Source organism: Pezoporus occidentalis, unplaced genomic scaffold (genome assembly GCF_034315485.1).
Source record: "Pezoporus occidentalis ecotype Australia unplaced genomic scaffold, CSIRO_AGI_Poc_V1 ctg291, whole genome shotgun sequence".
NCBI lineage: Eukaryota > Metazoa > Chordata > Aves > Psittaciformes > Psittacidae > Pezoporus > Pezoporus occidentalis.
The window spans coordinates 87530-110137 of NW_026914841.1; the positions used below are offsets into that span (position 1 = coordinate 87530).

The 22608-nt window shown below is 44.4% G+C and overlaps 1 protein-coding gene across 3 annotated transcripts in view; it reads right to left on the reverse strand.

The window, feature by feature from the left end:
- The window catches only part of LOC134167567 (unconventional myosin-X-like), a 96315-nt gene that overhangs the window by 54193 nt on the left and 19514 nt on the right, over positions 1–22608 (reverse strand). Inside the window, exons 3-11 of one of the 3 annotated variants that reach the window (XM_062626347.1) lie at positions 22314–22472; positions 17305–17492; positions 16926–17060; positions 12149–12267; positions 10110–10214; positions 8382–8485; positions 6912–7041; positions 5933–6051; positions 682–828 (exon numbers count right to left, since the gene is read on the reverse strand). In XM_062626347.1, the coding sequence (XP_062482331.1) occupies positions 682–828; positions 5933–6051; positions 6912–7041; positions 8382–8485; positions 10110–10214; positions 12149–12267; positions 16926–17060; positions 17305–17492; positions 22314–22472 (1206 nt within the window). Of the gene's footprint in view, positions 1–681; positions 829–4908; positions 5284–5932; positions 6052–6911; positions 7042–8381; positions 8486–10109; positions 10215–12148; positions 12268–16925; positions 17061–17304; positions 17493–22313; positions 22473–22608 lie in introns of those variants that run through there. The other 2 variants (XM_062626348.1, XM_062626349.1) reach the window with 2 other exon arrangements.

Here is a 22608-nt window from a genome sequence, read left to right on the forward strand (position 1 = left end):
GCCTCTAAAAGAATCCATAACAGCAATGGGGAAGATGCCAGGTGTGGCTAGAATAAAGCCAGAAAGCATAGAGGCAAAGGGTGTCCAATGGACCTGAGGAGGAGAGTATGGGGAGGTGCCCTAGGAAAACAGCTTTTGTAGCTCATTCAAGGTTCATTCAGTAGGCCTAAATGGTAGTAAAGGATGCTAAAGACAATCACATTTTTCTTCTTCTTAGGAAGAAAGAAATATAATACCATTAGTGTTAGGTCACTAGGCTTGCTCTTCTGTGAAATATCAGAGCAGTCACTATATGGCTGTTCAACATGCATCCCTCATCGGCTGCAGTCAGAAGCATTACACAAAGATTCTCAACACAAAACAAAATAGATGTAAACAAGCAATGTGCATGTAGAAGTTGGACATTTAATTTGTACACAAGTCAAAAATTCAGTATTATCTATCACAGTACATCTTCTTTGGGCCTGTGTCACAAACCAGACCTTGAACATCAGTCTGCATAAATACAGGTGGCAGATATGCACAGCTAAATATATCTTGCTGCTTCCAGGAGTAAGCGGCAGTGGAGACATCCTAGAATGCTCTATCCTAACCTAAACAGGATACAAACCAACCAAAATTCCTTCCTGTATGGGCTGACATGTCCCAGACCAACCCACCCTGCAAAGACAAAATCCTGACCTGAAAGTTCTCGAAGCCGAAAATATCCAGGATGCCCACAGACTTAAAGTTTTCCTTGCCTTTGATCTTCGTATTAATCTTGCTAATGAGCCATGAAAAACACTGGGAATAGAGTGCCATAGAGAGGGAGTCCCTGGAGTCAGCTGCCTGTAAATATAAAAAAGGAGTCACAAGGAGAAGTGAAGGCATAAAGGGCACCATGAATCTCTATGGGACTTCAGGTTCCTCCTCTCCTCTTCAGATATCTGTATTGGTTGTGTGTGGTGCAGTGTTTCTATGTACAGTCAACAGTCTGCAAATAGCCCAGCCACACACAGATGTACCATGTGACTTCAGACCTTTGGGTAACTGAACTTGAGAGGCTGAAAGAAGAAGCAAATTCCCTGACATTTTTTGGAAGAAGTGCTTGAGCAGGGAAGGTGGCAAAATACCTCATGACTAAGCCTGTAGCAGTCAGTTGCATCACCTGAGCAAACACTTGCAGTGACAGCAAGGTATCTCAGTTCAGTACTCCTACTAGAGCTGTCAAATGGGTGTCTGCTCAGTTTTTAAAAAACTGGTAGGGCAGGATTTAATAGAGTATTCTGGCACCAAGCTACCCTCAAAAATCCCCTCTCCAAAACTTTCCTGCAAACAGCATTGCCTTACTGCAAACCAAGTAGACTGGCAAACAGCCAGGACACATGCCCCAGAAGAGCATGGGCTGAGAGACCTTTCTGGAGCTGACTCAACATCTCATGCAGTGATGATAACCAAGTGTCACAGGTGGAAAAAAAACCCTTGAATTGTGATAGCTAACAGGCAGTAGATAGTTGGATGTATGCAAGTGTGGGGATCAATGTCTGAAACAGAACTACTGAAATATCAAACAAAAGCCTACTACTTGATAGCTGTAACAGGAATGGGCTGGTTCTAAATTTTGGTGACATTTGGACTAAACAAAAGGGACAGACCCAAATTCCCCAATTAATACAGAGACATGAGACAGAACCACAAATTAAGAGCTGACCTCACGTTTTCCTTCTGCACATACACTATTTAGACTGGGAAACCACGGTTTAGGGTACTGGAAAGAAGGGGAAGCCAAAAATAAGGGTTCCCAAATATAAGACATGATCCCAGAGAGCAGAAGAGTGGGCAAGGAAAGCAGATGGCAAAGACCTTGACTGGAAGAAAGATGCTGGAAGTGGAGAAGGATCCTGGAGGTCAGAGACATATGGAGACAAATGTCAGGGTGTGCCCAAGGACCTTGGCTGGTAGCTCCTGAGACTGGTAACTGCAAGGAGCTACACAACATGAACCAACACAACTTTCTGCCCCACCCTCCTGGACAAGCAGCAATCTCCCATCTGGGAAAAGAAGTTGACATCTAATAAGTGCAATGCTGAGGGGTAAGTGTGCAACTATGTGAAATAATCAAGTAGTGTAAAAGCCGTAATCTGGTCATTTCAGAAATAAACTGCAGTATCTAGGTTGTTCACTCTGTCTCACCTGTGACACCAAGTTAATTCCTTCAGTAGGCCTGACCAGCAATGACAGACCTTCTAAATGCACCCTCATCCTCTTTAGTTTTGCAAGCCTGAGTAATGGGACCTCTTCCCTTCTGCTTTGTTAATGGCACAGGCCAACCACCTCTGAATCCTCCCAGTCCCTCTCAGCAAGCTCCTGAGGCACAGCCTGCAAGATCCTCCTTTTCACCCAATCTCACCTATTTTCTGCTCCTTTCTATACCTGGGTTGCACCTTCCCTCCAGCAGACCAAGGCTGAGAACACACAGCAACCTCTCTTCTCCACTGAAGAGAACATTTTAAAACATTGGGCACACATGCCTTTTCTGGGTATTTCTTCTCTCTACCAGATGGTCTGTCTTATTAGTTGGGACTGGATACCCTCAAGGCCATGCCTCTCTACTGCCTCTGGCTACACAGCAAGTTGGACTAATTTTTCAGGAACAGGAGCTCCCCATCCATCTGTAGGCAAAACCACTTTCCCCACAACATAGCTCAAGTGAGATTCTCAAAGGCTCCTTTCATCCTCCCAACTTTGTCCGCTTTCAGACCACTTCATTCATTCAGCCCACTGAAATGTCAAAGCTCAGATGGGTAACAAGCCCATTACATAATGAGAAATCCCTGGCAGCTTTATCAATGCATTCCAACAGCAAGCGGGAATAGGTGGGCACCATACACAAAGGCTTAAGCAGGAACAGTCTGTACAGGCCCGGTGTTGAGTGCAACAGGCTCACTCTCTGAAGACAGATACGTACCAGCATTCACTTGCATTATAATGATTTTCTTGCAGTCTTAGTACTACACTGGGCTGCAAAGCAGTGAGTGTAGAGTCAAACAGGCACAGATGTCAGGAACAGCTGTAGTTTAAGGGAAAGCTCTATTCTGGAAGAGTTTTGTAAATCCTACAACTACGCACTGCTGCTGTGGACTGCATAAGGTGTCTCTGGCATTATTTGTTATCCATCCTTGGGCACTGATATAGAAAGTTGTAGCTTACTTAGGACAGATAGCTGGTGACGGAACACTGGAACAGGCTGCCCAGGGAGGTTGTGGAATCTCCTTCCCTGGAGACATTCAAAACCCGCCTGGACACATTTCTGTGTAACATTATCTACGTGTTCCTGCTCCAGCAGGGGGATTGGATTAGATGATCTTTTGAGGTCCCTTCCAATCTCTAGCATACTGTGATACTGTGATACTGTGAAGAGAAACTGGTACTGGATACTGAGGGTATCTACCACAGACTGTATACTGAAAAATTATTTTCACATAATTACATTGCAAAGAAAGGTGAGATACAAAGAAAAAGAGATACAATTTCTTAAAGGCAAAGCTTAGTTTGTGATATGGGGGACAGGGACAGGGGTAGAGCAGTTGATGTCATCTACCTGGACTTGTGTAAAGTGTTCGACACTGTCCCACACAACATCCTTGTCTCTAAATTGGAGAGACATCAATTTGATGGATGGACCACTCGGTGGATAAAGAACTGGCTGGATGGGCACACGCAAAGAGTTGTGGTCAATGGTTCAGTGTCCGGCTGGAGACCAGTAACGAGTGGTGTCCCTCAGGAATCGGTGCTGGGATCGGTCTTGTTCAACATCTTTGTCGCTGACATGGACAGTCGGATTGAGTGTGCCCTCAGCAAGTCTGCTGATGACACCAAGCTGTGTGGTTTGGTTGATACACTGGAGGGAAGGAATGCCATCCAGAGGGACCTGGACAAGCTTGTGAGGTGGGCTGATGCCAGCCTCATGAAGTTTAACCATGCCAAGTGCAAGGTCCTACACCAGGTTCGGAGCAATCCCAGGCACAGCTACAGGTTGGGCAGAGAAGAGATTCAGAGCAGCCCTGCGGAGAAGGACTTGGGGGTGTTGGTTGATGATAAAATGAACATGAGCAGGCAGTGTGCGCTTGCAGCCCAGAAAGCCAACCGTATCCTGGGCTGCATCAAAAGGAGCGTGACCAGCAGGTCCAAGGAGGTGATCCTGCCCCTTTACTCTGCTCTTGTGAGACCTCACCTGGAGTATTGTGTGCAGTTCTGGTGTCCTCAACATAAAAAGGACATGGAACTGTTGGAACAAGTCCAGAGAAGGGCCACGAGGATGATCAGAGGACTGGAGCACCTCCCGTATGAAGATAGGCTGAGGAAGTTGGGGCTGTTCATCCTGGAGAAGAGAAGGCTGCATGGAGACCTCAAGGCAGCCTTCCAGTATCTGAAGGGGGCCTATAGGGATGCTGGGGAGGGACTCTTCATTAGGGACTGTAGTGACAGGACAAGGGGTAACGGGTTAAAACTTAAACAGGGGAAGTTTAGATTGGATATAAGAAGGAAATTCTTTCCTGTTAGGGTGGCGAGGCACTGGAATGGGTTGCCCAGGGAGGTTGTGAATGCTCCATCCCTGGCAGTGTTCAAGACCAGGTTGGACGAGGCCTTGGGTGACATGGTTAAGTGTGAGGTGTCCCTGCCCATGGCAGGGGGGTTGGAACTTGATGATCTAAAGGTCCTTTCCAACCCTAACTATTCTATGATTCTATATATTAGCAGTTGTGTTCACAGCAAGAAAAGAACCCTAACTATTTTATAATTCTATGACTACTCTGCCGTAATGAGCACTGCTGAGACTTCAGCTTGAACACTGTGTCCAGTTAGGGTCACTCCACTTCTTGAAAGATGTGGGAAAACAGAGGAGAAAAGATTTAGAAAATTACTTACAAGGAAACATCGAAGGAACTGGATTGTTTAGCTTGGAAAAGAGAACATGAAAAACTTCACAGAAGCAGAAGCTTATAAGGTGGACAGCTGGGATGTCAAAGGTAATTTAAATATAAGAAAAATCTTTTCAGCTCCAGACTCCACTGCAGCTACAGCAGGATACTTAAAGAGGCTGTGAAATTCCTTCCGTGTGAAATCTGAAGGAAAGTTAGACAGATATCCATGAGAGAGAGCCTAGTAACTTTGGTTTCTCTGCCAGTGTAAGGGTTGGATTGATAACCCTCTGCAGTCCATGGCAGCACAAGCTTTCCATTACAGATGTTCATTTTGCTATAACATGATGCTTCTTCCATCCTAGTAATATTGCTCCTTGTTGCCCAGTGTCTTGCATTAATTTATTAATGACAGAAGATTTTGAACAGTTATCTGTGCATGGACCTAACACACCAAGAGTGCCCTCAAGTGATCAGCAACACCACAAATTAAAATTAGTCAGCACAACACTGTAATGAACCACAGAGAAACGTAATAGATAAGCAGGACTGGCTCCAGCACACAGTACAGGTTCAGAAGATGAGAACTACATATCAGTTTATTTGGTCCCCTTTTGCAGCTGTGTGGATACACAAAGAAGCTACTGAGGGGTAACAACCTACCATCTGCCTGATGTTTCATGGTAACTGCGTGCAAGCCTTTTTTTCCAATAAATGGCACACGTGCAATTACCACAAAACATCTGATCTACCTTCTGCATGACAGAAGTGTGACTCATTCTGGGTGAGTGAAGGTGACTTAAAACCAGCATTGTGCATTGTGATTTGCAAGTGAACTCCCCTGTAAAGCCTAAAAAGCAGAGTAAACATTGAGACCTGAACTACCAGTAAGGGCAAAATACTTGAGGACACAGCTGAGCACCTAGGGGGTGTAAGAGGAAACCCGAAAATTCAGTGGATGATAAAGGAGGGAGAGAGAGGGTCTGGAAATGCAGAAGTGACAGAAGAAATAGCATACACCAAGCACTTACCTGCTCCACAGTGAGAGGGGAGCTGATCTCTTCCCCACGCAGAATCATGGACCTCTGTGTCAATACTTCAGAAAGCTGAAAGGCGTCTAAGCCCAGGAGGTCACTGACAATGTTCAGCACTAATAACAAAGGAGGGGACACATTTTTCTTCTGCATGGATCCCCATCATTCATGGGGGATCCATATTCTGCAGCTCAGCAAGGAAATCCCAGGGACTTCTACAAGGCAAGTGACTAAACCCCAGCACAAAACACACTCCCCTTTACTTAATTCTCTTTGGCATAGCCAAAGCTCTAAGCTCCAGTACAAGGTAGGGTCAGCATCTGTTACTGGCCACAGTCAAACACTCATATAAGTCAGCCTTTCTGCTGACAACCAGAAGAGCAAAGCACTGCGTAAAGATCAGCACCAGGAAAATATTCATTGAATGAGAAGACGTATTTTCCTAAGGGCACAGTAGTGCAGCTTGAGCGTGGGATTACTAAGCGTGGATGTCAAGAAGACAGGCAATTAACTTAAGACTTCAAGCATTTGTAATATATACTTATTGCTTCTGTCTGTTTAGGGATTCACTTTACCAGACCAGCTTAGATTGCATAATTGTAACACAGTGCACACTAGCAGATACTCAAAGGAAGATGTAGGAAAGTCTCTTAACAGACTACTTTTATCTCATACTCCTTTCTGTTCTTATTTCTGTCAGCTCTTTCAATGCAAAAAAGAAATCATGAGACTGAAGTCAGCCTGAGAGTATCCAGGACAACAAACAGATTACATGCCCACAGCCCAACTAAATCATATCAGTGCTTTAAAGCCATGCATCCTGTGGCAATGCTTTTGCAGAGTTAAACTGCAGAGAACTTGCTGGCAAAGACACTGCAGACCAGCACAGCAGAGGGAGAAAAGTCAATGGAAAGAGCTTTACTGGGGGCCTTAAGGGGCTTTGCATGGTCTACCTAGTTTCTAGGGTCCCACTCACCTGCTTTCGTTGTGATCTGAGCCCCACCAGCTGTCATGAATTCGACATTTCCCAAATGAAGTGTCCCAGAAAGAAGTTTGAAGATGTCTCTGATTTCTTCAGTGCTGAAGTCGACCACCTTCATGGCAGTCTAAGCAAAACCATACTGCTAATGTTGGCTGTATGTATAGCCAGAGTACAATGCAACCACCACACCAACACCCAACCCGTGTAAGATGTAAAACTCAGAATTATATTAATCATGAATAAAAGTGAAATGTGATGGCACAGACCCTCTCTCAGCTGCACATCTATCAATGATCTTCACTGTCTCCTATTCTCTCCATCGTTTACTCTATCCCCATCTAAAGCAGGTGGTCTATTTGCCCTATCCTCAAGCTGGACTTTGCTGCTGCTGTTGCCTCTCACAAGAAGAATGTGCTCATGACTGTGTGAGGAAACCTCTTCTTGAACACTGCAGTACAGGTTATAGATGTCACTGGACTGCTTCTACATTCTGCTTTATTGTCTTCCCTGAAGGACAGATCCATATAATATACCTAATTTGATCCAGGTAACCCCCATAATTTCCTCTAGTTTAGAATAACAGATTTATGCAGCAAGATTTAAAACCAGGCTTTCAGCATTCACTGCTAGATGGTTAAAAGCAGATAATAAGCAAGCATGGTACATTCTGTCTGTCTTAGTCCATGCATGTAAGCTTCGGTTCTTGGGGCATAAATTGACTTTGAGAGGTAGGACCTAGTTTTCATGCATTCACCCTGTCAGTGGGGCGCTTCAGGATTCTAGTTCCCTTCTTTCCTCCAGTTGTCTCCTCAGCTGAAGTATAAATCCCATGTTGCTATTGAAACTTCTGCTGCACAGGAGACATCTCTTTCCCTTAACTCATACTTATGTAGGAACTATTGAAATGCTAAGCTGACTCTTCTCACCTTGCCTATCTGGTTTCAGCTACATTACTAAAGCCCTTGGGCCAATAACCATTTATCAAACAAAACATGAATTGCATACTCATCCTGCTAAACCCACAGCCTCTGGTAAAGTTACAGATGTCTACTGAAATCCGTGTGATATTTCAGGTGATACAACTTTACCAGAACATTTCAGGAGAACACTACCTTCAACCAAACTGTTCCCCTTCTAATGGTCAATGTGAGATTTCCTGCATCAGGCCATCTAGCCGGCTCCCAGGAACCATCATGGGGTGGAGCTTTTGGTCTCCAAAGTCTCCATCATTCTAAATTATTATTCATCTTTGACTGCTTCCCAAATACCCCATTTCTGTACAGAAAAAAAACAGTTTTGGAGCCTTGTTTTTATCATAAAAAGGTAGAGCTGAGTTTCAGATTGGTTGAACACCATATTTTGTCTTAGGACAAATAAATTCTGCCTGTGGGATCTATACCCTGCAGCACGTTTAGCCCATGAGACTGTGCTCAGAAGTTCAGGAAGAGATAGGACAGGACTCACCATGACCTTACTGAACATCTCTACGTCATTCAGGTTCTCATCAGTCACACAACCAGACTGGTTCAAGTAGTGGTAAGTCTCTGGCTCAGAGAGAAAGAGGCTCTCTGCAACAGAGGAAAGAGAGGCAGGGAAGAGAAAGACAACAATTTATTTAGCAATCAGCCTTTTCATTCTGTGATTTCTGACCCCCAAAACAGTGCATATGTTTACCACAGGGAGAATTCACCTGAACAGATTCCATATCCCTCAAAATCTACACCTAAACAATGAATTCACTGGGGAAGGAAAAGAGGAAGGTATGTGGTAACAAAGCTTGAAGATGGTATGTAAAACATTTTAGAACAGTCAAATCCCAAGCTGCAGGCTTGCAGAATAATGCCTTAATACTGAATTGACTTAGAAAAATAACAGAAGATTAAATTCAATCTCGCATAGTGTACAGAAAAATAGTCTTAACCATACACATACAGTAACGACCTCTAAGTTAGGTATTACCACTTGAGGCAGAGTTCCAAGAGTCACAGTAAGATTTCTAAAGATACCATGTCATTGCTGAGCAACAGTCAAAAACTGAATACACTTCAGTTCCTTCAGTTTTAGAAGGAACACAGAACTAAACATAAACCCAGAATTAGGTCTCTGTACGTATCTATACCACAACCTCATCTTAAATGATATCTGCATGTTTGATCCCCATTTTGAAAAAGACAGAGGTAGAACTGAAAGATATATGAAAAAAGGAGACAAGGATGATCAAGAACTAGAAACACATTACCGACTGGGGAAGTGAAGCAGGCTGGGACACCAGCTTGGAAAGGAGATGGGGAAGAATAGCAAAGATCTGCTGAAGAAAATAATCTAGTTTGTATGCTTTCTGTAAGCACTCGCTGATAACCATGGTCTCGACTTCCCTTTTGTTGTAGATAGATCCTCTGAATAGACCTGTGTAGCCATTCCTGCATGAACTCTTTAGAACTGAAGCCCTACTCCCACTCTGTGTCAGGCCCAATTCTATCTGATGATCCTAACATACACAGAATAAAAGCATAAGGAAGCTCCCCAGTCCCTCAAAACCAGACTTCAACTGTAACATGTTCCTGTCCACCCATGTGACCTCTTCAGCAAGACCACCAGTGCTCAGCAGTGCCAAGGCAGCTACACACAAATATTGTTAAGGGGGTGCTGTACTACCAAGAGGATTCTCCCACTGCTTGCAGCTACTGCTTTCTCTGCATGCCCTCTTCCAGACTGACCTCTCCCTTCCCTATGTACAGAGCCATAAATCTTTTATTCAGATACTAGGCATGTTTTGACTCTAGTCCTGCATCGTTGCTGATCTAATTCTTCTCACTCCTCTTACCTATACTGAAGGTTTGTTGCATGTCTGTCTCTCCAACATTTGAACTCCCTGAACAGCTCCCATCAGCATCTGAATCAAGAGACTTCACTCTTCCTTTGCCTCTAGCTAATTTCATTACCTCATCACAGTTGCACAGACTTTCCCCTCCACCTCAGAATGCCTGAATTGTCTTTTCTCATACAACATTTCTGTCATCCTCAGCCTATTTCTCTCAAATCTCCTTTCTGTTTCCTATTAAATCACCATATGGCCTTCAAGAAAAAGTTATATATCAAGTACCTGAATTAGCCATGCTCTGACTGACTTACATCTGCTTCCCATGCTGGACTGGAGAAAGGACAGAAACATATTCCAGAAAATGAAATTACCTTTCTGCTCCTTGCTCACACCAGCTAGAAGAGCATAAAAGATGTGGTAATTCCTCTCTCCAGGGTTCTGGTGTACCACTCTGTTCTGAAACAAAGAATACAGGAGTAGCCAGTAGAAAGAGACTGCACTTGTGGTTGCAAAGGCAAAGAGAGGACCACGACACAGGTAAGTCTCCAGGGCCAATACACAAGAGGGGCTTCTTCCAGTTCAGTGATGGTGTTGTCTAAATAAGGTCTACATCAAGATCTTGTCATGTGTGCAACCAAGCATGTAGACTTCTCTGAACTCAGAGTGTACACACATGGACAAACTGAACTTTCAGTTCTGGCCCCACTACTCAGTGAGTTCTGGTGTTCAAAGTAACCTACATCAGAGCAGATATGTCTGCATTTCGGAATTGTAACCCCATATTCCTCTCTATGGAACTGAGTTCCCAGGTACTTGTTCTCTCTCCTTTTACCCTTGGTAAACAGCTTTTTCTTGAAGTTTCTCTGTAATGCACAGAGTTTACAAAGAGAGAACAGGCTCAGATATATTCCTCAACTGAGGAAGAGGATAGTGAAGGAGCTATGTGCTGTGACAGAGGCAATATCATTCTGGAGGAGATCTGGCACTGCCCCAACATACTGTGAGGACAGGACTCGCGCAGCAGTCAGTAAAGGTGATACCTACCTTTTCCAGTAAATCTGAACAGCATGTTAAAGAAAAACCATTCAAATAACATATTCACAGATCTGCTGATGACTGCCAAAGAATCTTCTAGACACATTAGGATGAACAGTGTAACAAGCAACAAATCATTAAATAACTGACACTTTAGAAAGTCGAATGAAGGGTGGTCCCAAACATCATCTCAGATCCTCTTTACTCTTTGTCCAAGGAAGTATCATGTGCCAAAGATCCATTTAGAAGGGCAGGGTCAGATAGAGCATAGGACCTACACGTGGTGAGGCAACCTTACAAAGGATGAGCCACATTAGGGACACCTAAAAAGACAGAGACGCCACTCTAATCTGAAAGTCTCTATTGCAAACAGTAAAGCTTGCATCAGTTGTCATTGCTTCTACAAGAGACCGCTATCTTTCATCTACTGAGCATAAAAAGCAGAGACTACACAATCCAAGCTTGTTATTTACAACAGTTGTAAATTCATCCGGTTGCTACTCCAGTGGAAATTGGTGTTATTTGCGGTCAGCAGCAGCTTTGAATATCAGCATCAAGAAATGCAGCCAGGGCAGCTTTAGTTGCCTCGTGCAGACAAAAGATAGGTCAAAGTCTTTGTGAGAAGGGTACATGGGCATACAGGGAAGACAGTGGTCATAGCACAACATAATTCGACTATATCCAGTCTTCCCTGTCCTTGTTGTCATTGGAACAGGCTCCTCAGGGAAGTGGTCATGGCACCAAGCCTGTCTAGAGTTCCAGGAGCATCTGGATGATGCTCTTAGTCATGTGATTTTGTTTTAGGTAATCCTGCAAGGAGCAGAGAGTTAGAGTCAATGATCCTTACAGGTCCCTTCCAACTCAAGATATTCTATGATTCTATGATTAGTGTTCCAAGGTCCACTGGAGATGGGCAGACCAAAACAGGGAGTCATCATTGGCCCTCTAAATTCCTGTTCTCTGCATCCAAATATTGTGCAGAATATACCGATTCTTAGCTTGGTCTCACTTTTCTAAATTGTGAATTCACTGGCAGACCTAACATAAGGGAACAATCCTCTGTGAACTACAGGATGCAATCAACATGAGGCATTTTCTTAGGCAGCAAATTCTAGGGATTTAAGTATCAAGTGTTGTGACTGACAAGTGAAAAGTCAGACTATGTGTCCCTACCTAATGTAATAGCTAGACAAAAGGTTTTCAGAGTTATGTGCTGCAGAGCCACAAAAACCATTTCCCTCTTCAAGCTGCAAATTTTTCTCACAGTTACAAACTGGGTTTGAGAAACTGTGCTGAGGGATTTCCTGTCCCACTCTGAGCTCATCTTCACTCACTCCACCCGTTTCTGGTTCGCTGAAGAAAAGGATACAATCAGTTACTCGGCCTCCTTGGATGTGTCCATGTTGAGAGAAGTGCAGCTGGATGAACTTGCCAAAGCGGCTGGAATTGTTGTTATAAATGGTCTTGGCATTTCCAAAGGCCTCCAGAATGGGGCTGCAGAAACAAGGCCATGAAGATATGATTGGTGATGAGATACCATTAAAACAAAGCATGTGCCCGGCTCTTTGCCATTTGCACAGTGTGCACTGCCATGCAAGATTAATGTGTTACAGCATCAGACTGGACAAGCAGGAAGAGCTCAAGGGCAAGGAAGGATGGCAAGAGCAATTTAACACGCTGCTAGATGAATTTTGAACCTTTGGGATCGGAGTTAATTAAATCAGTCCCCAGTGAATACGGCTGCAGGCTGGTGTTCACACTGTCAAGGGCATTCCTCACCAATGTGGCTTCAGAAAATGAAAGAAGGCAAGACCCAGCCAGGTATGTATGTGCTTAACACAGCAGCATCCCATGATACAGGCCTGTGGTTGTGGTTTTTTTCAGGATTTTCAGAAGCATCAAACATATAGAGCAAACACTCCATGGGTTTAAATCACATACTGCTTTGTTTCTGCTTCTGTCTTTGAGAGAGGGGACAGTATAAATCATCTCTAAAAATTACAAGCCAACATTTTTGACCTATCAAACAAACATAGTACCAAACTGATTTGTTTGGTACTGGAACACACAAGCCCTTATTATTTAAATCTTACTTAGGCTGGTACAAGCCACATGGTTTCCAAGTAAAGGGACTATATACACACACTATAGATTGAAAACTTTCTTCTAAGAGAGCCACATAATCCACTTCAGGAAAAAAAAAGTTGAGAAATAATCTACCACTAAATTTCAGACAGGTGATGAATTGAAGAATTCTGTCTCCTGGTCACCTTCCTGTCTTCAAGGAGGTTCATACAGTATGGAAATTGGTGAGTTAAAATGCAGCTCAGCTCTTGCTCCACAGAACAGTACAAGGGAAGCTCAAAGCATTCAAACTGACATGCTGAATTCAGGATTAAAATATTCATTTTTGCAATTTAGCCAATTCTAAAATAATCTGAAGGCCTGACAAGTAAGGAGCCATGGAGACGCTACAAGAACAAGCCTGTATGTGGGTCATGTTTATTTTTAAAACATGTAGTTTTTAACAAAAATATTTGCTATTATCACCCTGAGAAATACTGGCTTTTTAAACATCTCTATCAATCCACTGCATGGTTCCACTGAAGACAGGGGCAGATACAGGATTATTCACAAGTTAATAATTATTAACATACAAATAATCACAACTACAGACACTGCTGGAGACTGTTGAAAGCTTCAGGCCTTGCAAGTGGTATCTAAGTGAGAGCTGTGGTTAGGAAAGGCCCAACAACCTTCAGGAAACTTCAGGCAGTATTGTCCTAATTTATTTCTTGAAAACATCACTTTAAAGAAACACAAGCATAGAAATTAGATTGCTCCATTGTAACAGGCTACATCAATAGAAATCGCAGTCATAGAAATCTGTATGCACAGATCAGGAGGTTAAGTTCCTTGCCCTGAAGGATGTGAACTCCAAGACCCATGACTCTGAAAGAAGTATGTAAATAAGGACATTGCACACGAATATCCCAGTGAGCACACCAACGCTATGAATCAACAATAATTAATGGGACCAACCAGAAAAAGGGAGGACAGGGTTACATTATATGACTACTACAGTTGCAGTGAGAGTGCAGTGACCAGCCAGCCAATCTTTGTGTTTCTAAACCATGTTAAATTAGATAAGCAAAGCACAAGGAAGTATCTTTATAGTTTAGTTTGGCAATGGGCTCGTGCACATGAATGCAGAATTCTGTCAGGGATGGGGGAGGAAACATGCACGTGGGTGTCTGAGGCTGGCAGCAGCTGCGAGGCAGAGGGGTGGGTGAGCTGGTGCAGCCAGGAATGAGGGCAGAGCAGACTGCCCAGGCCAGCAGGGACATTGCAACGTGGAGTTTGATGCCACATCAGACTGCGTGAGGTGGAGCAGCGCATCAGAAAGGTGATGCTGGCTACTTGGCTGGATGTGGGCAGGGTGTGTTGCAGGACTCAAAAAGATCGGAAACAGTCTCAGGAGGGCAGCAGAAAGTGAAGCCTAGATTCTAGAAATACTACAACATATGCAGCTCCAGGATTAAGATGCATAGCTGAAGATTCGAAGATTAGAGGGATAACAGGAAAGGTGGTTCTGCTGTCAGCAGTGGCACCCAACGCAGAGAAGTGAAACAAACAAGAAAAGAAAGCTCAGAGGAAAGTTAGCAGAATTTTTAATGGAATGCTGGATATTTTCAAGAAGGAAAACAAACCAAACAAACAGTGCAAAAGGAGTTTTAAGAGCCTGATTTCTGAGAAATACACCAAGTATGAATGTTACAACACAAACAAATTATAGAAAGCTGACATAAGGCTTTGTTTATAATGCTGTCTGAAATTGAGAAAGAATCCAGCATTGCTCCTGGATATGTGCTGGGGTGCAAGGATGAAAAGCTGCCATTAGCTAACCCAAGGAGGGCCATTGGCAGAGCAAGTAAGGCTGAACCGCAAACACATGAGGTAGACTCAATAGCAGCGGCAGCCGCTCCTGGCTCGGGGCCAGGTCATCAGCTTCTCTTCTTAGGGAAAAGGTGACAATTCACACTGCCTGGCACTCACATTGCAACAGCTCACTTAACACTAAAGATGTACACAAAACAGGTCACGAGCTGTTACTTCACTAAACCTCACAGCTGTGGGACCCTGCAGACTCCAGAATCACTTACCTTACCATTATAAGCTTTCTGGACCACAGTCAAGTTACCACTTAACCGCTAAGTGGGCTTGAGCCTTCTAAGCTGCTTGCCTTAAAACAGATTCTGCAGATCTTGAGTCATGACTGTATTGCACTTAAGAGCTTTTACCAATTTGCCAATGTCCCTGGCGAAATCTGCACCCTGCAAAGCATAAATCATCCAACAATGGTCTCTTCAAGCACCAGGTCCAAAGGCAGCAACCCTTCTACTTGATGCTGCTCCGCTTACAAGGAACCTAAAAACTGCAATGCTCTTGCAGCTGCTATCTTAGACAATCCATGTCTGCTTAGGCTATTTCCCCCACAGTTACTAGTAACTTTTTGTGTCACCATCTTCCAGAAACATTCCTTCTCTCTGGGCCCTGAAATATGCCACTTGCATGACAGTCACTTTTGCACAGACGGTTCAAAGGATTTCAGCTATTACACATCTAGATTCTGTCGCAGATATCTGATTTATACCTCTGGAGGTTACTGCAACTATCAGAATCTCAAACTGGGACCAGCCTGCAGCCTCGCCCTTGACAGTACTGGACTGCAAGACCCCCAGCAAGGTCTCCAGTCACAGGCAAGATGGTCTTGTTCTGGGAGATTTTCATTTAATTTACTAAATAGAATTCAGGTGTTAAGAGAAAGGAGGACACAAACAATAAAACAGACAAGTAAACATCCTTCTTCCCTTTTCCCAAGGCTTACCTGAAAGTTGACATCTATTGTCCATCTTTTCTTAGCCTCAGCTCCCATTTTACCACCAGTCCCTCACAACTCCACCCTCAAGGAAGCTGGCAGCACAGAGGCTGGGGTTACACACACGTAACTCTTTCTTTCTCTCTTTGCTTCCTTACTGCTTATTCACATTTTCCTGATGCTTTTTTCCTTGGTGTCCCTGTTCCAGCATGGTTCACTCATGGGCCACAGTCCCCAGAGGTATCCCTGCCCTGGCATGAGTCACCACAGTTCCTTGGGGGTGTCAGGACCTCCTTTGGCATGAGGGATTCCCCACAGAGTTTGTCCCCATCCCCTTATGGCTGCCAGTTTCTTTCCCAAACATGTTTTATCCAGGCCAGGCTGTATGGGAATTTGATCAGCCTGGTCTAATGGAGGGTGTCCCTGCCCATGGCAGGGCTGTTGGAACTAGATGATCTCTAAGGTCCTTTCCAACCCAAACCACTCTATGATTCTATTATTCCCTGCCTACCTGATGCCTTGGCAAGGTTTTGGTGGGTGGTGGTTATTCCCCAGCTCCAGCCACGGGCTTCCTCCCACATAACCCTGCTGCAGCCCCAGCAACCTCCTCGCTCATGCCCCTTACAGCTCCCATGGACAGTTCTCCATGAAATCACCTGCCTGGACAGCAAGAGAGCCGCAACACAGCGCACAGGACACATGAGGCAAGACATACAGGGGGTCTGAAACAAACAGTCCAGGGGGAGAGTGAGGCTAAAGGAGGAGACCAGGAATCAGAGTGTGATGGAGACTCACTGTGAGCACAGACACAACTGAGAACTGTAGGAGACAGGGATGACCTGAGACAACCAGGGAGGGATATTACCCATGTCCCCTCCAGATACTGACACAACAGATGTAGAGCTGGAAAGAGGGACAGGGGAGTGATGTGTGGGTGAGCTCTAGGGTGCAGCCGCATGTACTGACAGGAGGAGAAATCCCAGCCTTGGCTAGAGGGATTCTGGCTGCCACAGGCACCCCCCACTGCTGTTGGAAAGAAGCCTAATTCGTCCACGGGCAGCTCGAAGAGAAGTCAGTGTGAAGCATCCTGGTAAGACCATAACTGCTGCATTTCCCTGATATTACACCGTTCAGCTGCATGATCCTCACCTTCCAGGTTTGCCTCCATCCACGGCACAGCTACCTAGAAGGCAGAGCCCTACCAAAGACAGGCTGCCCCAGCATGACAGCATCCACAAGAATGGGCCCCACGCGTCAGTGAGAGTGACTGTACCTGCTTTCCAGGATGGCTTCTTCCACATGAGTGCTCTTCTCAGATGCAGGGGCCCCGAGGGAGGTCTGGCTCATAGCTGATAGAAATTTCAGCAGCAACTTGGTGCTCTCAGTCTTTCCAGCTCCACTTTCTCCACTGTTAAGAAAAAACCATACATTTCATTCACAAATCCAGGACAGGCAGAGCTAATGACCATCCCACCCACGGCAGAAAAGTGATCTCCAGGAATAAACACGTGGCGTCGCCACTGTGGCAAGCAGGGATCAGGCAAAGGGTAGGCAAGATGGTATGGATATTCAGGCAGATGTCATTGCAAATGGAGCAGCAGGAGCAAGGCATGTAATGCAGTCTGGGAGTATCAGGTTGTCCCATTTCTAACCTTATCAGAACACACTGGCTGTCATGACGCTTCCACAAGCAGCAGTAGCACTCGTTAGCAGTGGCGAAGATATGGGGAGGCAGCTCACCCAGGCGGTGCTGTCTGTACAAGTCTATGGCATCCACACTGTACAGACCAGGGATAGGTTTGTAGGGATTTACTGAAGCCAAAATGGAACCAATGTTTGTCTAGGGGGAGAAAACAAAACAAAGCAAGGAAATAAAGCTCCTGGAAAAAAGAAAAAAACAAAAAAACAAAAAAAAATCACAACAAACCCAGACCTTGAAATAACTCATGATGAAGGAAGAAAGCCTAAATAAGGAATTTAGGCTTAAGCAGAGAGCTCAAACAATGGCAAAGAATGTCAAATCCCGGGGCAGGGGCTGCACAACTGGGTCATGATGGGGCAGTTTGAATTTTTCTGCCCTGCAATAAAATGTTCTTAGTCTACGAGTTCTTAGGGCCACGAGAATGATCAGGGGACTGGAGCACCTCCCGTATGAAGATGGGCTAAGAAAGTTGGGGCTGTTCAGCCTGGAGGAGAGAAGGCTGCGTGGAGACCTGATAGCAGCCTTCCAGTATCTGAAGGAGACCTATAGGGATGCTGGGGAGGGACTCTTCATTAGGGACTGTAGTGATAGAACAAGGGGTAATGGGTTAAAACTTAAACAGGGCAAGTTTAGATTGGATATAAGGAAGAAGTTCTTTACTGTTAGGGTGGTGAGGCACTGGAATGGGCTGCCTAGGGAAGCTGTGAATGTTCCATCCCTGGCAGTGCTCAAGACCAGGTTGGATGAAGCCTTGGGTGAGATGGTTTAGTGTGAGGTGTCCCTGCCCATGGCAGGGGGGTTGGAACTAGATAGTCTTAAGGTCCTTTCCAACCCTAACTATTCTGTGATTCTATTGTCTTTGCTGAATTAAGCTTACACAATTTAAAAACAGGAAGCTGTCCTCATGCCCAGCTACCTTGAATTGTGCTTGAATCTGAAAAGCAGAACCAGGACTGAAGGAGTGTCAGGAGATACCTTCAATGCCACTATCCACAGTGTTAAGTAGAGGGGGCTTGGCAATGTTCAAGTACCTTCTGAACAAAGAGGTGGGGCACAGAAATACACACTCATGCACACGTGTGTGCAAAGAGCCACTAAAGCATATTGCTTTAATTCTGCTGAAAAATGTTGTTTGGAGCAGGTTAAATCGTTCGGTAAGCCAAATCAAAATTGACAGCTGAAGATGAAACTCAGGATTTCAAGTCAAAACATTTCTACATTTTCTAAGCAATTTATTTTGAAAATATTTATTTTGAAAATCTCATAGTTCAAGAAAAGAGATAGTAATGTTTAAAATTAAATATAGAAAGCCTAATACTGCATTTCTAATGTATTCTTTTATGAAGTAAGAAGCAAATTAATTTCGGGGTTTGCGCATGACCTTTTTGGCTCAGCCAACCAGCTCAAATCCAGTTATTCTCAGAGCTGTACTTCAGAGCAATGGTGGCACCACTTTCCTAACAATGACTTTGTAATATGGTCAACATCCAGCTTAAATCCTGCTGCTGCTGCGGTGGCCTCCTTCACAGGGACAGCGTGGACTGCTCTACTCCAGGAATACTCATTCTCAGCAGGGATGACAGAGGAAACACTTAGATGGCTGCAGCAGGTGCCAAGCTTTGTGGTCAGGGATACCATCTAGTATCATTTCCAAACCATGAACTACGAGTCACCACATATATATACAAGGATTTGTACGCATCCATTGGAGAAGCTGTAAATAAAACACTTGGTGACAAGAAAGACACGTGCTTTCTCCCTGCCAAATGGAATCTGAGGCCATACCGCAATGCCAGGCTCTGAAGCCAGACTGAGAAATTCTGTAGTCGCCAAAATATTTAGGATTTGTTTATGAAAGCAGCAGTCAGAGGTCATCAGAGAGAAAAAATCCACACAGGCCTAATTGCATTATCAGTATGAACAGGCTAGCATGCAACAAGTCCTGAGGACTCTCTGACATGGAGTTTTGTGGGAAGAAATATAATTCATTTGTGATGAAAGCAATAAGCAAGCAAATGATCTTTGGCAAGATAGGTGTGAGAAAATAGGAAAGCACTGATAGGGAAAACACAGATCAGGAAAAAGCACCGTAGAAGCAGCTGAGCAACAGACATTGTCCAGAGACTACAAGACAGAGATTTCCATCCTAACACTTCCCTCAGATCATCACTGCATTTTTTTTCCTCTCAGATGTTTCATTTTCAGTTTCCCACTCTAGTTCCAGCTCTCTCAACAAATGGAGCCCCCCCCCACCTCAGTCCCTCTCAGTTCTTCCACTACAGCCATCTCTTTCAAAGGTGTTTCTAGGAAACTTTCCCATCTCCCAGTTGCAGTCTTTTCATCACCTACAGTCCCTTACAGACAATTTCTATCCACAAATTTTAACAGTGGTAGCACTTGTGAATCAACATTGTATCTACCAGCCACTCCATTAGCAAGGAGTGATCATCCCCAGAGAACTCTTTAGAGCAGGACAAGCCACGCGTGGCATGTCTACTTCTCAACACAATCAAGACAATAGATCCTACTTGGGTGGTTCAGCCTGGCAATGCTAGGGACAGCACAAAATGTGGCAATACAGCCCCTGGCTCATTTATACATCACTCACATTATGTTGGGTCTACTTTTATTAACGGATACAGGAACTGCAGCAATTAAGAGAGAAGGGAAGATGCACTCCTAAAAGCTGCAGGCTGTTGCTGTTCTCACATAATTTGCTTAAAGAGTTTGATAAAGATTGAATAGGATTTCTTTGGAAAACAAAAGGTACTGCTGAGATTGTCAGTATTCCTGCAGCAAATTAATTATAGGTACCACAATGGTCTAGATATACTGCTACCTACACTCCCTAACCAAATAGGACCCCTTTAGGAGGTCATGGTAGGGTGCCTCCAGGCATCAGAACAGCTCAGAACTGCACTGCCCTTTTTCACAGCAGCTGTCCACTTCACATTCTCAGTTTTCCATCCTGAATCATTTTTATGATATTATTAGTATTTTTAATACTAATTATCAGTATTTCATGTTACCCAGTCCTTGAATGTATTTTCCAGAAAAATAATTGTACTTCTCACCTGATTCTGGTCTCTCTGATTTCCTTCCAAATATTTTTGTCCCTGACTGAAAAGCATAACTCCTCTCAGTACAGCTTCATCTGCAACCTTAGCCTGTGCTCTATCTGTGGAGACTGTTGAGGATGATATTAAATGAAAACAAGCTCTGTAACATTCATGGTGTTAACAGATCACTGCAAGTCATTAGGTGATAGCTGACATTCTCAATTTCTGCTTAACTGAAAACTATATGCAGCTGGCCTATGGCAAAAACTAATTGTTTGTGATAAGGTAACTGCAACTGCACTGCAGAAATGCAAAACAGCACTTCTACGGCTTGGTGTTCTTCAGGTCAGACACTGCACACATATACCCAGATACAGTCCCACTCACAGAGGGTCTTACAGTCCTTCACTGAGGGGTTCTTCCCAGCTCTGAGCACGTTACAGAAGTCAGGCTCCTTCATAAATCTCAAAAAAAAAAATCAGATCTGAGGTGCACAGCTGGCATTTGTGCACTATGCATAGGCCAAAAATTACATCACACAGATGGAGAAGGCACAGAACTAACACTGAATAGAGGAAGGAATGAGGATCTAGTTGAAGATGTCCCTGCTCATTGCAGGGGGCTTGGACTAGACAACTTCTGAAGGTCTGTTCAAACCCGAACTGTTCTATGATTCTACCAGCTAGAGGAAAGGCTTAAGGAGATACAGCTGCTGTGACACTGTTACAGTGCTGGCGGTCTAGCATCTCTGGTGCAAGGCACAGACTGAAAAGGGAGAGCACCCTGCCTCGCGTTTCAAAGTGTGAGGAAGAGGAAGTGGGAGGAATATACCCACATGGGCAAAAAGCTGCACAAACACATAGTGAATGTCAAACACAGGTCAGGAAGAGCAGCAAGGACAAGGGCCATCAAAAGAGTGTGTGCACATGAGTACTGCTACAGGGTCACAAGGCTGTGTTGACAGACAACAGGCAAGGAGGATCTCCAGTAACAAAAGAGAGAATTTGCAATCTCCTCCACATCCCTGTGCAGGAGATTGTTCAGAAATGGGGTCATTTTATTGATCATTTCCTGGAGTACAGGTGCATATGGTTTGGTTTCCTTGGTAATAGTTGCTATGCAACGCAGAGATTCACATTTTTCCTGTCAAAATCTGAAAAACTCTGGGTGCACATAGAATGGACAAGCAAGGTGAGAGTAAAGCAAAGTAAGGCAGTCTTTGCAATATATCCTCCTGTCCTCTCCATGTCTCAGCAGAGCACGCTGCCACCCCAGCACTCCAGGTATGCCTTGTCCCAGGTGCGGTTTCCCTCACAAGTCATTTTCCTGATGCTTGCCTCCTTCCTGAGGGCCTGAGGGAAATCAGGAAGTGCTTTGAGGCCTCGCCTGTGCAAGGACAGCAGGGTAACTCAAAAAAGGCACAACTGCACGTAAAAGCTGAAGAATTAGGCAACAAGCTTGGTTTCCTAGTTTTAGAAAGAGGCAATAGCTTCATCTGCCCGGATCAGAAGAGATACTCAGCAACAACCTGTGTACACTGCACTTTCCAGCCTACTTGGCCATATAAACCTCTGAACAACAATAATGGGGAATCTGGGGAACATGAATGCCAGCTTGTAATACATGGGCGTTCATGAAGCTGCACAATTGCGACAAAGCCTAGAGGTGAACATTCATGTTTTAGAAGTTCTATACATTCAAAGATACCCTCCTGATAGAGGAAGGATCTCACAGGGCTGATGGAGCTGGCAAGGCAGGGAAAACAAAACATCTCATTTTCTATTCACATGAAACAATGCTCAGGAAACAACACTAAAATCAGTATCTCACATGCTAAGTGGCATCAGAACTAAACAAATATCATTAGCCAGAAGGGATGTGGCCCCGCTTGAGCACTTACATAGATGTTACCCTGTTGATAGCGCTGGTGCAGGTTAAGCAGGATGGCAGCTTCATGCAGATCTCCCAGCATGGACATGTCTTCTACCCCATCAACGCTGGTCTGGTGCATTGGCAAGACCTTTTCCCTGGTAAGGGAGGCCTTGGGATACTGGAATACCTGGAAGAATGGGGGAAAGGACAAATAAGCTCATGACATGTGGGCACACGGTCTTATTCCCTAATGGAAATATGCTCCTTTTCACAGCTTTATACTTCAGCACTGGAAAAGGAAATGAATAATGCACAAATCTGCT